The 14,302-nt window shown below is 37.1% G+C and overlaps 1 protein-coding gene across 12 annotated transcripts in view; it reads right to left on the bottom strand.

Moving 5' to 3' along the window:
• LOC102980368 (transcription factor SOX-6) overlaps positions 1-14,302 on the bottom strand; it is a 297,561-nt gene that overhangs the window by 95,270 nt on the left and 187,989 nt on the right. For 10 of the 12 annotated variants that reach the window (XM_028500833.2, XM_028500838.2, XM_028500835.2 and 7 more), the window contains one exon: positions 112-261. In XM_028500833.2, the coding sequence (XP_028356634.1) occupies positions 112-261 (150 nt within the window). The remainder of the gene's footprint in view (positions 1-111; positions 262-14,302) is intronic. The other 2 variants (XM_028500834.2, XM_028500840.2) reach the window with 1 other exon arrangement.

Genomic DNA, 14,302 nt, shown 5'->3' with positions numbered 1-14,302 from the left:
TTCCTTTAGGCTGTTTTGCTTCCTGCCGCTTATTCCCAACACAGCCTGGTTCACTACCTTTCTTGTGAAGCTGTTTTCCAAACTGTTTCCATAATCCTGCAAAGCAAATACCTTAACTTGAGTTACAGGGCTGGTCCCTCTCTTTTCATTTTTTATCCCAGTAGGTGAGACTGCCCCTGCTGTGTTTGGTGGCTGTGGAGTTGATGGCATCTTTGCTCCAGGTGACACCTGCATGCTGGCCAGCTGAGCGGCATAGAGCTGCTGCAAAAGAGGGAAGACAAACATCATCTCTTTAAATGCAGCTGAAATGGAGTTTTAAACAAAACTTACCGTATTGTTAGATAATTGTTTCTCTGACAGCCTTGCAATTTCTCTTTCATTATTTTTAAAGAGGAAAATGAAAGAGAATAAACAGTATAACAGAAAGAAAGAGCAATGATATGGGAGTCATTATTCTGTTCCTGGTCTTTCTAGAAATAAGTTTATGACCCTAAACAAAGGATTGAATTGCTCTAGGACTCAATGTCTTCAATCATACAAAAAGGAATTTGAGTAAATGGTCTTAAATATTCTTCCTAGTACCTAAAATCTTCATAAAAGTGTTCTAAAAGTCGGTACGTCCATTCATGTAATTTTAATATTCATGAACTAACAAACTGATCTAAACTTTCCTAGGGATTTCTGGAAGAACATCATTCTAATACAATACTGACTAAACTTCTCTGGGGATGCTGACCCTTCTGGATGATAAGAGTGCTGCCCTCAAGATCCCTGAGGCCCAATGGCAGTCCCTCCTTCCTCAGGGTCTTATTTCTATGCAGCATATAACGTAATCCAAAAGAGAATATAGCCAGATTTGCGGGGGGAAAAAATCAAGCTTCTTTTTCCTAGTACAGGATGTGAAATCCTTAACTGTAGATTTATTAGCTTTGGGGTGAAGTTGGTGATAAATGAATGTGTTAATCCGCTATGGCTAACCAGAATTCAGATACCTCAATTTTAACACAATTTCATGCTTGAAAATGCCATTCAAATATCTTCTTTTCTTCTTATCCTCAAGAATTAAGCCATCAAGATTATGACTACCTTGATAGTCATATTTCTATCATAATAAATAGAAAGCTTCCCAGTTCATTAACCACAGAGAAAATAGCTCAAACTTTGCCATATTAGTAGGGGAGGAAAAACAGGTGGTTTGTATGTAATTTCCAGCATTACTATCATTCAGATGGACAAATAAAAAAAATTACAGTAATCAAAAACAGACCTTTCAGCACATGTAATTAAATGAAAGCTTAATAAAGAATAATTTGCAAGAGCCAGATGTGCTTATGTCATGATTGTTGCTTTCTTTGGACCAATTTTTCTAATATAACAAGCCTCTAAAGAAATTAAAGTTTCATAATTCTGTATGTGCAATGACTCAGTGGCAAGAAAAATTCACAAGTAAGAGTCAGTCAAACTGCTAGAACTTCGGGGGAAAGAAAGGACTATCTTGTTTCCTTTTCCCTGTTTCCTTTTTTATCTTTTTCCTTTAAAATTCAGCCAGGTGTCTTCAAAGGGGGTGGGGCGCAGGGGTGTGGGGGGGGGTGTGGATGCTGAGCCAGTGCAGCAAAGCTCTACACTGAATGGAGGGGAAAAGTACTGGCTATATGGTGGCTGGTATCATGGCCAATATGCCTTACTATTGAGTATTAAAGAGTCAGGAAATCTTCGAGAGGCAAGAGTCCTTAGACATCATTTATGCCTTCATTTTACCTCATGATTCACAAGATCAGAAGAAAGTCAATTTTACTCAATCTTGAGTCCTTCAAGGAACTTCAACTAGTGAAGAAAAGCAGAAAAACAAATCCTTGGACACAAATCTACTTTTTAAAAGGCTGACTAAATTCAGAAATCCTTCAAAATAATTGAACAATATAGTTGCCTTGGATAAACAAGAGTAGCGTTCATTGCTCCCTCTAAAGTTTTGACAATCATCTATTTTACATCCCATACAAGTTCTAAAGGCTTGTACCTAAGAAACGCAAGGTGCCTTAGAATTGTTGATTCCTTGGAATTCCTTGTGCCTTCTGGTTACTGATATGTTAGAGGCAGGAAGAAGTATAGCCACAGTCTGTAAAACTCACAGACCTGGGTAAACTGGACAGTAGAATATCAGAGAAGATTTAGTAGAATGAGCCTTGAAATGGAAATCAGAAATTAGAGTCCAATGTAAAGATAGAAAGTGCTCATGAAAATAAAAATTTTCACATTCTGTCTAACAAAATATATTAATTTAGATAGAAGCATAGAGCTTTTCAGATTGAAGACTTTAGAACTGACTTGGAGAAAAGAATGCCATTCATTGAATAGGCATAGGTTTACAGAACAATTTCACAAATAGCTCATCTTCTAAGCGAACGTTAATTGAATATGTTCCATATGCCAGGCTCTGTATTAGGAGCTGAGGAGGAGTCAAAGTCTTGGAACAAGCATATAGCTCTGGAGGAGATGTAAGATAAAGATCCTTAACAGTTGATTTGCACCTTTCCTGCAATGCTTATCTTTTCTTAACTTTGTGTTTAGTTATGCACATGTCTTACCATGCTTGATAGACTGTAAGCTTACTGAACTCATGATCAACCTAATTATTTTTGAATGCCTAGCATCAACAATAGTGACTTGCAAAAAAGAGATAACCAATCCATATTTTCTGAATTAATGTGCTATATATAAAATCCCTGGATGTTATGGAGGAGAGATATTCTCTCTATAAATGAGGCAACAGCAGTGGTATATGATTATATTTATTGTAAATGTAATGAATAATTTTATGGTGTTGAGTTTTAAGAAATAAAAGGAAAATAAATTCAGTGCAAATTAAATTATACTGTTTTACAAGAAATTATTCTCTTGAAGTCATTTTTAGAATGTTGACTAGATAGTTCCTCAATAACTGCTAGCTTCACTAACCCATGTTACACTTTTCTAACACAAATTGTAGTACTAATTTTTCTTCTCAGCCTAGTTACTTATAAATTTAAAGTTTCCCGAAATGCTACTGCATCCTTTTCTGAAAGAATATAAAATACTAGTTATTCAAATAAATAGCTTTAAGTTAGAAAACTCCTTTGCAAACTAATGGTTGAGGAAGGAAAAAGGTTAAACTCTGGTTAACTATTACATAAGCGTTTACAAAAATGTCATTCCATGTAAGATTCTCAGAACACAGTTCATAGTCATAATGACGATAATAATGAATATTAATTTCCAAACAACATTGAGGTTTAAAAAATCAACAATGCAGTAAAGCTTATAACAGGCTTAGCCAAAGTCCTATAAACATTTAAACTTTGGTGAAGACTGTTTTTGTAAGTATAGGTTCTTCCATTTCAATTTTGAAAAATGTTCAGTGGTTGTTTGGGATATTGAATTGTCTCTCTATCCAAAATATATAAAGACATGCAGTGTATACATGTAAAAATGAGCCTTGTTCAAAATTATAAAATCACTCATATTTTATAGGAGCACTTTAAGAAATGCTTTTACTATTTTATGGCTAAAAAAAATCCTACCTTTATTATTAGTTCAGTTTTAATAGAGTAGCCAGCATTAAAACTTTGGTAAGCTGAACAATAACATACTTAGTACCTGGAACTGAAAGGGGCTTAATAGATCATTTAGTCTAGTCTGACCTCTTCATTACACTGATGAGCTGAGGTCTAGGGAACAGAAGTAGCACGCCCAAGATCGTATAGTTAGTACTGGAGCTAGAATAAGAATCCTCTAGCTCTCATTCCAGCATTATCATTTAAAGTAGAAATGGATATATGAACCAACCTTGGTACTTTTCAAGCACATTTCCAGTACAGATGAAATTTTCAGTGGCAAATCTTTATTAAATGTATACTATTAACTAAACACTGTGCTAAACAATGGAGGTGCAACAAGCAACTCAGAAATAGTCCCTGCCTTAAGGGAGGGATTAAATAAATGCTTAGGTAGTAACTATGAATTACAGTTAGAATAAGTGCTGAGAAAGAAAAATATAGAATGTCAAGTGGCTGTCTAACAAAGGTATTTAAGGTAGTCTGAAGGACTACAGGATCAGAGTAGCTTCTCTAAGGAAGTAATGCTTTAACAACTATCCATGTGGACAGGTTGATAAAGAACATTCCGAAAAGAAGACACATCCGTTATTATGGCTCTGAGGCAGGAAAGAAGGTAACCTTTTTCGATGAACTTAGAAAAGGCCAACATGGCGCGACTGTTGAGTGAGCATAGAGCGGCATGAGAAGAGGCGAAAGAGGGGTAGGGTCTTATTAGGCCACATTAATAATTTCAGACTTTATCCCCAGAAGAGAAGTACCTAGAAAGAGCAATGAACTAGAACCAAGACACAAAGACTCTCTTCTATGCTTTATCACTAGCTCATTGACCAATCTTTTAAGCATAGGATTAAGAAAGTCCTATGAAGATCTCACAAGCCCACAAATACATATTACCTCTAGTAGTGTTTCTGGAGTTCTGTGTCCTGAGACTAGCCTTGGATCCTAGTGACACTTTAATAACTAAGTCTGCTTAGATTCAGCACAAAACAGTAGGTCCTACCAACCAAACTCAGCCTTATGGTAAAATTCTTGAGTGTCTTTGAGTACACACGCTGGCTTATGGCCAAGACCTAAGAAATGTTTTGTGTCAGGGTCATTTTACAACACTATTGTATTTGGGAAGAAAGGCATGCTTTTCCCCCGCAAGGAGTCAAATTTACGTCAAATTATAATGGATGGTGTCACAGTGCATCTAATATTTCCCATAATGTGAAATACATATATATTGTTTTATACCTGCTTTCTGTGATAAAATCACATAAGATCTCCAAAGGAGAGCACCATTAAAAAAAGGTGAAAGGCCTTTTATTCTCATAATCACGATTTTCACATAATCACTCATACAGTCATCATCCCCATTCATTCGTGTGTTAATTCAACAAACATATATTGAGCACCAGCTCAGTCAGGTACTGTGCTAGGTATTTTACCTTTATTATTTTATTTCATCTTCAAAATAGTTATATATGATAGGAATTATTATCTATTTTAGAGTCAGTCTCACTTTAAAGCCCATGTGCTTTCTGCTTTTATATGTTAAAATAAGCTATACAATGAATCACAATGAAACGCATTTCTTATTCCTAACCACCAGACAAGAATCATTGTCCAAGAAGAGAGATTCTGATATTGCTGGTCTTCTGAGCTCTTTTGACATCTTCCAGATGTCTCACAGCTACTTTTTCTAAAATGGCATTTCACAATCCTCAGATGGAGAAAGAAGAGTTAAGGGTACTACCAGCCACCTTGAAGGAGCAAGGGGCACAATTTTTAGCTAAACTCCCTTCTCCAACCAATCTTTGAGCCATAATAGAAGACACCTGAAATACCCTAGTGACATATGTTTAACAGACTGATAAAGTAAAGAGAACAATGCAGACTATGTGTAGAAATAGGAGAACTTGATAAAAAGAGAAATTGACAGGGGCTTTAAATTGGCACCAGTGTGCTCTAGTATATGGAAACCAAAGTAGAAAAGCAGGCACAACTTCACTTGCTGTATTCTCTTTGGAGTAAATTCTCCTGTGTTTTGTCATTTCAATTAGGAAGGGCATTTTAAAATGGCCTGTCGGAATCTGACCCAGAGAGAAAGAAAAAAAAAAATTCTCCCTCAAATACAACTTGCCTATTGGTAGATAATGAAGAAAGGAAGAAAAGAGAAAAATGCTATTCTATAAAAACAGATTCAATAGGCACTAACTTTAAGATTTCAACTCTCACCTTTATATCTACCTGATTTGCTATGGTTGCAAGTAGTATCTGAGAACCCCAGGCCTGTAGCCCAGGTTCACTCAGATGCTGTTGCTGTGTTTCCCTGACACTACTAAGGGGCACAATAAGGAAATGTTGGAGAAACAAGCAGGGTGGGTAAGTGGGGCAACCTTAAGAAAATGTCATTATTTACTTGATTGATGCTGCCTAACACTAGGCCCCAAGCCTGGCTCAGTTCTCCAGGGATATCCTGGATTTTGTTACCCTCTCAAAACAATACTGATGACCATTCCTCTGCCTACCAAGCAAGGCATGCTATAAAGCTGGATAAGTTCAGCTGTGAGGCTGTGAGAAGGTGAAACGGAGACAGGGGTAATTAAGCAGCTTGATTTAGTGCTTGTTCAGCACAGGGAAGAAACTGTGTCAGTAACAAGTCACTACAGACTGAAAGAGGGGTGGGGGAGAGAGCTTAAAAATAATTTGAAGGTGATCACAAATACTTTTACTTCTCATAAACCTCCAATGTCAACAAAATGATCCAGGAAATATAGCTGTGGTTTTATGGAAGGAAAGAACTGAAGTCCTTGTTTTCAGCATAGAAGCTACTTGTTTAGCTATACCCCTAACATTTGATACCAAAGAAAATTGGCTGTGAGGATAGGAGGTGAGAGGAGGAATAGGGGAAGAACTACTACTCCCACTTGTCACATACTGGGTTAATTTCCAAGTTAATCTCCTTGCCCCTCCTGCATATTTTTCTATTGCCATATTTTCCTTTCCTATTAACCCCTCTTGTTTATCATAATTCTACTCATCTTTTGAGTCTCAACTCAAAAATCACCTTCTCCTTAAAGACTTATCTGACCGCTGCCTCCTTTGTGTTCCCACTATATCTCATTCTCTATCTCTGTGTACTTTCACCAAATTATGAGCTCCTTAAGGGAAGAACTGAGTCTTATTTGCTTTTATGTCCCTAGCACCTAACTTAATGCCTGACAATTAATAGATGCTCTGTTAACATGGACCATTAAAACCCCTTCATTTACCTTGTCTCTGTCTTCTTAAAATTACTATAATTTCTGCCCACACCATTTTCTTAGTATACTTTTCCTCACACCCTCTCCAAAAAGAACCCCAGAGGTGGAGGTCAGTTCTTTTCATTTCTGTGTTTTTGGACCGATAAGCATGTGAATTCACCATGTAATGCATTGATTTTCTTGCAGAGAAACACCAGATAACACAATGTTAGCAGAAGGAAGAATTGTATACATGATCTAACCCCATCCTTTTGCTTTACAGATGAAGAAAACTAAAGCCTAGAAAAGGAAGTGATTTGCATAAGCATACCAACTTGTGAGCAGTGGGCAGAAAGAAATCTAGAACCCAAGGTTCCCTATTTTCCCCATTTGGTGTTCACAAAGACTCATTTCTCTTTGTGTTCTGTTCTCTTGGGGAACTAACTGCAAATAGAGTTTGTACTTTCTATCAGAGCTTTTAGTTTGGACTACGTAAAAGGGATGTTTTTCCACCATTCCCCTAAGATTTAAAGAGAAATTCATCCTACATGTACTTAAAAAGTCATCATTGGGCACCCAATAATGATTTATGTTGTAGAATTTTATTTTAATATTTGTCTTAAAATGTACACATTTTAAAATGCAACCGTAGCAATTAGGTTAATTATAATTACAATAAGGTTTCTACAGATGTTTAAAATTAAAGTTTATGCAAAAATAAATAAAGGGACAAATTTGTCTCAGGTGAGAGCAGACCTATTTCACCCCCTTTGAGACTTCTGCCATTTGTCTTCCCACAAAAAACCAAGGGAAAAATGGGACAAGCATTGACTGTAAGCCACTGGAGAACCAAGACCTGTTTAATTCATTTCATTATCCCCTGCAGCCGGCTCAAGAATGTCAAGTAAAGAAAAATGAATTCAAAAAAGAGTTTTCCTGGCTAGAGATCATCTTGCCTATTTTCCCAAGCACTGAGTAGCTTGCTCCTCTGACATAACTCATTGTGCTAATGGGACGGGGAATAGGAGAAATACGTTGGGTGTGGAGGAGAGGAGAAGCTGTGAAAAACAGAAAAAAGAATAGGAAAGAGGCTCAGGTCAAAGGTCCTACCCTTGAACAAAGAGAATATTTTTAAAAATTGGGAATCCATCAAATAACAGAGCACCCTGTGGTCTGCCATGAAAAAAAAATAATCAGAATTCATCCTCTGATTGCACCAATTATATTGGAATGCACTCAGAAGAGCATTTCCTTATGGAACATAGTTGCACAGTGCAAATAACTAAAAATAAACAAGTCCACCCCCAATAGTTTTAGCAAGAAGACTCAATCTCTTGCTGCTTCCTCCAAGTATCTTTTCTTTCAGGGTGCTAAAAAAAATATGTAAATACATAATGCTTTATTTACAGAAATAAAAGTGCAGTCATTGAAACAACTGGTAATTTGGTTCTTGAAGCAAGATATTCGAAGAGGTGATAATGAGGGCAGTTGGAAATCAGCATTATGGGAATGAATCTTACTGTTTTCCTCTGTTTCCAAGAGCTGGGCAGGCAATGCTGAAGAGATCCAGCTCTCTGAATGCGCTCCAAGTGGTACAGCTTGCATTTGTAATGCTCCTTTAACTCTCTAGTCGCAAAGCCATAGCTCTAGTAGCAAAGCCACAGCTCATCAGAGAAGTCTTAAACAAATGCATCTTGACTGTACCAATAGGATATAAATACTCATCAATGAGTCCAGAAGTTGGATGTGAAATCCAAGCATTATTTCCCATAAACTAAGTCACAAGGAATTTTTCAGTGCGTATATATATATTTAAGTGCATGTGCTGAGTTTAATAAAATACTTTCAGTAAATGAATATATGTTAGATTCCCAACACTTAAAAGCATTGTTTCTTTGTAACTGAAAGGTGAATTTCAGTTCAAGCTCATTCAAAAACTATTTATTGAGTGGCTACTACTGGCCAGGTACTATGAAAGAAATATAGCAGAGGTCAGAAAAACTAAAAGAAGAGGACATTTGAATACAGACCCAAAAGAACTGAGGGAGCAAACCAGGTCATTATCTGGGGATAGCATTGCAGGCAGAAGCAAGGGATAGGTGAAAAGTCCTAAGGCCAAGGGTGTGCTTGTGCTTAGAATGTTTGAGAAACAGCAAGGAGGCCAGTGTGGCTACAGCTGAGTGAGCTGGGCAAAGGGTAATAGGTCAGGTGTCAAAAAGATAGCAAGGGGGCCAGATCATGCAGACTTTGTGTACTATCAGACAGACTTTGGATTCCATTCTGAGTTTCTGGGTTTCTAGGAAACACCATTACAACAACATAGCAGACCTGGAAATCCCTCAGCAATACCCACAGGAAAATCCGGAGATATGCCAGGGCTGCCTTGCCTTGGCCCATGATGATTGCCAAGAAACCAGATGTTATTGCTTGAAAAATATTCTACAACTGCCGAGCTTCTATGTCTTTCGATTTCCATCCATAAAGAAGCCTCCAGAAACAACATAGAATGAAGACAAATATGGGTAAATATGCAATGAAAAAAGTTTTTAAATTGTTATAAATATATATTTGGGAAAAAAATGCATGAAAGTGTAATATTTTCTAAATGCTAATTTTTCCCTTTAATGAATGGACAGAACAAATGTTGCTGGTTGGAAATAAATGTGTTTATTATATGAAAATGTTTTTACTGTTTTTAAACTGTAAACTGTTTTAAACTGGCTTTTAATTTCTCAGGAGACTTTGGAAGGTTGAACACTAGAATTATGCTAATAAACAAAATTTTATACCTACAATGAAATGTACAGATTTATTTTTTAAATCTCATATTAATAATAACATGAGGGACTTCCCTGGTGGTCCAGTGGTAAAGAATCTGCCTTACAATGCAGGGGATGCAGCTTCGATCCCTGGTCAGGGAACTAAGATCCCACATGCCGCTGGGCAGCTAAGCCCGCGTGCCATGACTACTGAGCTTGCGCGCCTCAACTAGAAAGCCTGCGGGCCGCAAACTACAGAGCCCACATGCCCTGGAGCCTGCGTGCCACAACTAGGGAAGAGAAAACCCACACGCCACAACTAAAGAGAAGCCCACGCACCAAAACGAAGTGCCCATGTGCCGCAACTAAGTCCTGACGCAGCCAAAAATAATAAATAAAATAAATAAATAAATCATTAAATAATAATAACATTAAATGTGCATTTGTAATAAATATTGAGAGATAAGGTTGTATTTTGAATTCACTTTTAAGTGATCCAGTAAACTCGGTAAGAAATAGTACAAACTATCCTATTCGTCCCTTACTCTTATATTTTCTTCTGTATTTTTAAAATTCAAATAAATGTTTTACCTTGTTTCAGAGCCACCTCCATGAACTATCATTTTCACACTGCAAATTATTAGTACTGCCAATTGGAGAACTTCAGTGTATTTTGCAGTATGTAAATATGCCATCTGTATCCTACAGTAATACCTATGGCTAACTCCCTAATTAGCAGAAAGGAATGATACCTTATACATAGCAGCCGTAGTAAAAATCATTCAAATAGTTTGTAATAAACATATAATGTGCTTTAATGTCACTAGACATGATACTGACACCTATCTCAATAATCCACCTTGGAAAATCATTCTAGCAGATGAAGTGGGTAATGGTTAATATAAAGGACTAAAGAAGAAACTTAGAAAACTAAGGTTCATGTGCTGTTACGAGAGGGAGGACAACACGGTGACTAAGCGTGCACACCCTTCAGTCACAACCTACTAATTATGCGATCTCGGGCAAGTTATTTAATCTCTCAGTGCCTTAAATTGCCACATCTTTGAAATGGGAAAACAATAGCACCTACTCCAAAAGATTTGTTGTATGGAATAAATAAATAAGTTAATGCACATAAAATACTTAAAACAGGGGCTCACCATAAAGACTCAAAACCTGTAGGCTCTTAAATCCTTATCGGTATATTCTCTTTAACAGATGTCACTCCAAAGATCTTATTCAGAAAATACTTGGCATTTTAATTCAATTTAGCAAAAATGTATTAGGAATACAAAGATGAAGAAGATAGGCTGTCTTTCAGGTACTCAAAGCAAGAATAGGAAGGAGAGAGGAAGAAAGACACAATATGATACATTTACAAATTACTACCGAAATACCATCACTGGGAACAATTAGTTTTTTTTTTCTCCCAGATTTATTGAGATATAAGTGGTAAATAAAGTTGTGTAACTTTAATGTGGACACGTGACAATTTAATATATGTATCTATTGTGAAATGATTACCACCATAAGGTTAGTAGTTTTGACTGAGGACAGTTAGGTAGGTTCTACTTACAGTAAAGCCCCAAAAAAGAGATCTTATGTTAGCTAAAAGTTTAAAAATAATCCTGTAAAATTATTTAACAACAACAACTACAAAAATCCTGAGCAGAATGGACACCAATCTCTGCAACACAGGGAGTGTTTAGGCTATTAGAATTTCTGTTCCGCTTTTAGTAGTGTCTCCCCTCCCAGCCCATTCCTTTGGGCTAGTACCCAAAGACTGCTCCATAGAACTAAAATGTTCACACTAAGGGCCAAATGTAGCTTTGAGAAAGGCTTAAGGTTTATAAAATGTACCACTTCTCTGGAAAAAGGGAAACCACCCTTGGCTATTCATTTAGGGAACAGGAACTTTGCTTTGTTCTTGTTTTCATTGTCCATTGTTGGACAGAGAAAACCCCTTAAGCATTCAAAGTTCTAACTTAGGGGGGCATTTTCGAAATCTCAGTATCTCCTCTAAGCCTACCGTAACACCTCTAGAAAACGCTCGTTACATGATGTAAGATCACAACTTTAGTTTGTTAAGAGGGCATAATTCCAAGCAGACCATGGAATATTTATGTCTCTCTGCAGCTCTTTGAAGGAATAATCTTATGTTTTTGTGCCTGTCGTGGGTCAGAGGTTCAAATCAGCACTTCTTTCTGTCACTTCTTATATGTTTTACTATAATTTACAGCTCAGCAAGAGGACTCATAAAACAAAAGTGTCTATTTTATTTCAGCAACTAATTCTAGTTAATCAAAGATTTCCAGCCAAACAACCCAGCATGAAACTCTGCATGGAAAATACAAGGAGAACAAAGCATTTTGTCAAATAACACATCTCATGATGTAAACACATATGTCTCTTAAAGGAAATTTTATCGTTTCCACATTATCGGCATACAAAAGGAGCATTCTTGTCGCAGACCTGGTGCGACTGTGGAGTCATCGTCATTGGAAACAAGAGCCTGATTAGGTTCCCACACAGATATGAATAGACTTTCCTTTTTTAGTGAAATAGCTGCTTTTATTCCTTTTTACAACAGACTGGTAATTGTCACCCTAAAAACACTGAATTGTACTAGGGCAACATTTGTTTCTGCTCTTTTTTCCCATCTTTTTAGAATCAGCCAATAACATTACTATCCCTTCTGGTTGGTCCTCCTCTGGAAAGTCTGAGTTAATCCACAGCTGTGTGAATGTGAAAAAGGGACACAGCAGGCTAAGTCTGTTGGGTCTCTTGTCTACTAATAAAGTGCACAGTCTGCAGGACAGATGTTAAGAAGATCTGTTAAATAAGTCAGTGGCAGAGATCCTGACCTCTGCCAAGGAACATTTTATTATTCCAGAAAGGGGCATAATTGCAAGGCATTAACAATTAGAAGAACCGTACCTTTTCTTTATAGATTTTACTCCTTGCTTCATCATTTGGTTGAAATATAGTATCAAGGCCCATTCACTGAGAAGCAATGTGCTAAATATGATGGGGTTTAGTACAAACTGCAGATTACAAGATTTCCCCAAATCCCAGGGAAATGGTTGGACCTTGGCTTTGCTTCAATCTTAAACAGTTTTGTTTATTCTGCAGGTATCATTACACTATTTGTACAGTTTCACTTGCCACAGGGTACCATTGCACTAAAGGGACTATGAATCTTAACAAATGTAGTTTCCTAACTATTGAATCCAGTGTAATGGGAAATGTAAACTAGAGATCAAATTAATAGAGGAATATCACATCATAAAGTTGTTCTCTATACCTTATACCACTTTACCACTTATGGTGTGAATAAATTATGTCTACCACATGCATTGCAAATTCCCAAGTGTGGTGTAAAAGGCACTTTGTGATCTGACCTCTCGCTTACCTTTCCAATCTCGCCTCCTATTGCTCTTGTACACTCAGCCTGTGCCAGACCATTTGTTGTTTTCTGAGTGTGCCATGCTGTCTAGTGCTTCTACACCGATGGGCAGACTGTGCTCTTTGTCTGGAGTGCTTTTTATCTCCTCTGTATCTCTGCCACTCTGATTCCTTCTCCCACAAACCTAGTGAACTTCTACTCTCCTTTCGAGATTCATTTTAACATCACCTCATCCATGAAGATTGCCAATACTTCCCCAGGCAGAGCTTAACACTTTCTTCTCCCATAGCATTTTTATTTTCGAAACACATATACTTTAATAATTATCACATTTGTTTACCAGACAGTGGGCCCTCTGAGGGCAGGGATCAAGTTCTATCCAGTTTAGTATCCCCCAAATAGAGAAGAGTACTTACTACACAGTAGGCACTTAATAAACATGTGGGAAATTAATGTATGAGTGAACTAATTAAACAATTAATCATTTTTCATGTTTATATAAATTTACATTCTGGCCTTGTCACTACTACCAGTACTGTTACTGGGTCTTATACTTTAACATGCCTTATTTTGTTTTTTTTAAAGGAGAATCTTCATTAAGTTGGGACATTCAATTGTAAAACATATATCTCTACAGAACCTCATCCCCGCCCACCCCCACTTAGAATCAGCAGAAGCATGAGATATATTTTCCTCTTGGCCAGACGTTTAAATTCAGTTTTTCATCCAAAATTTATTTACAAGAAGTCATAAAATTTAGTTCTTCACACTGTTCCCTCACAATTCTACACACCCTAACTCAGGCCACTTACAAGCTGTGTAGCTTTGGTCAAGTCAATCTATCTCTCTAGGCCTCAGTCTCTTCAACTAAAAAACCAAAAGATTCATATGATACTTGACAGTATGTGAAGCATCTTTCACAAGCATTTTCTTATTTATTTCTCACAACTGCTCTATGGGGATAGGTATCCCCATATCCATTTAATAGAATTTGGGTATAGAAAGATTAATTTCCTCAAGCTCATGGAGCTAGTGGTAGAGTTAGGATTTGACCTAACTCTAGGCCTCTAAATGCCTTTCTAACTCTGAAAATCTATGCAGTTTGACAATCTCATTGTCTATTTGTGAAAGCTTTTCTTTCAATATTGTGTCACTCTTTCTTTTTTTAAATTAATTAATTAATTTTTTTTTGGCTGCGTTGGGTCTTCGTTGCTGCGCGTGGGCTTTCTCTATTTGCAGCGAGCAGGGGGCTACTCTTCATTGTGGCGTGCGGGCTTCTCATTGCAGTGGCTTCTCTTGTTGTGGAGCATGGGCTCT

This window comes from Physeter macrocephalus, chromosome 16 (genome assembly GCF_002837175.3).
Source record: "Physeter macrocephalus isolate SW-GA chromosome 16, ASM283717v5, whole genome shotgun sequence".
Lineage (NCBI taxonomy): Eukaryota > Metazoa > Chordata > Mammalia > Artiodactyla > Physeteridae > Physeter > Physeter macrocephalus.
The sequence above is the reverse complement of the archived record's forward strand: the minus strand, read 5'-3'. Positions and strand labels throughout refer to the sequence as shown.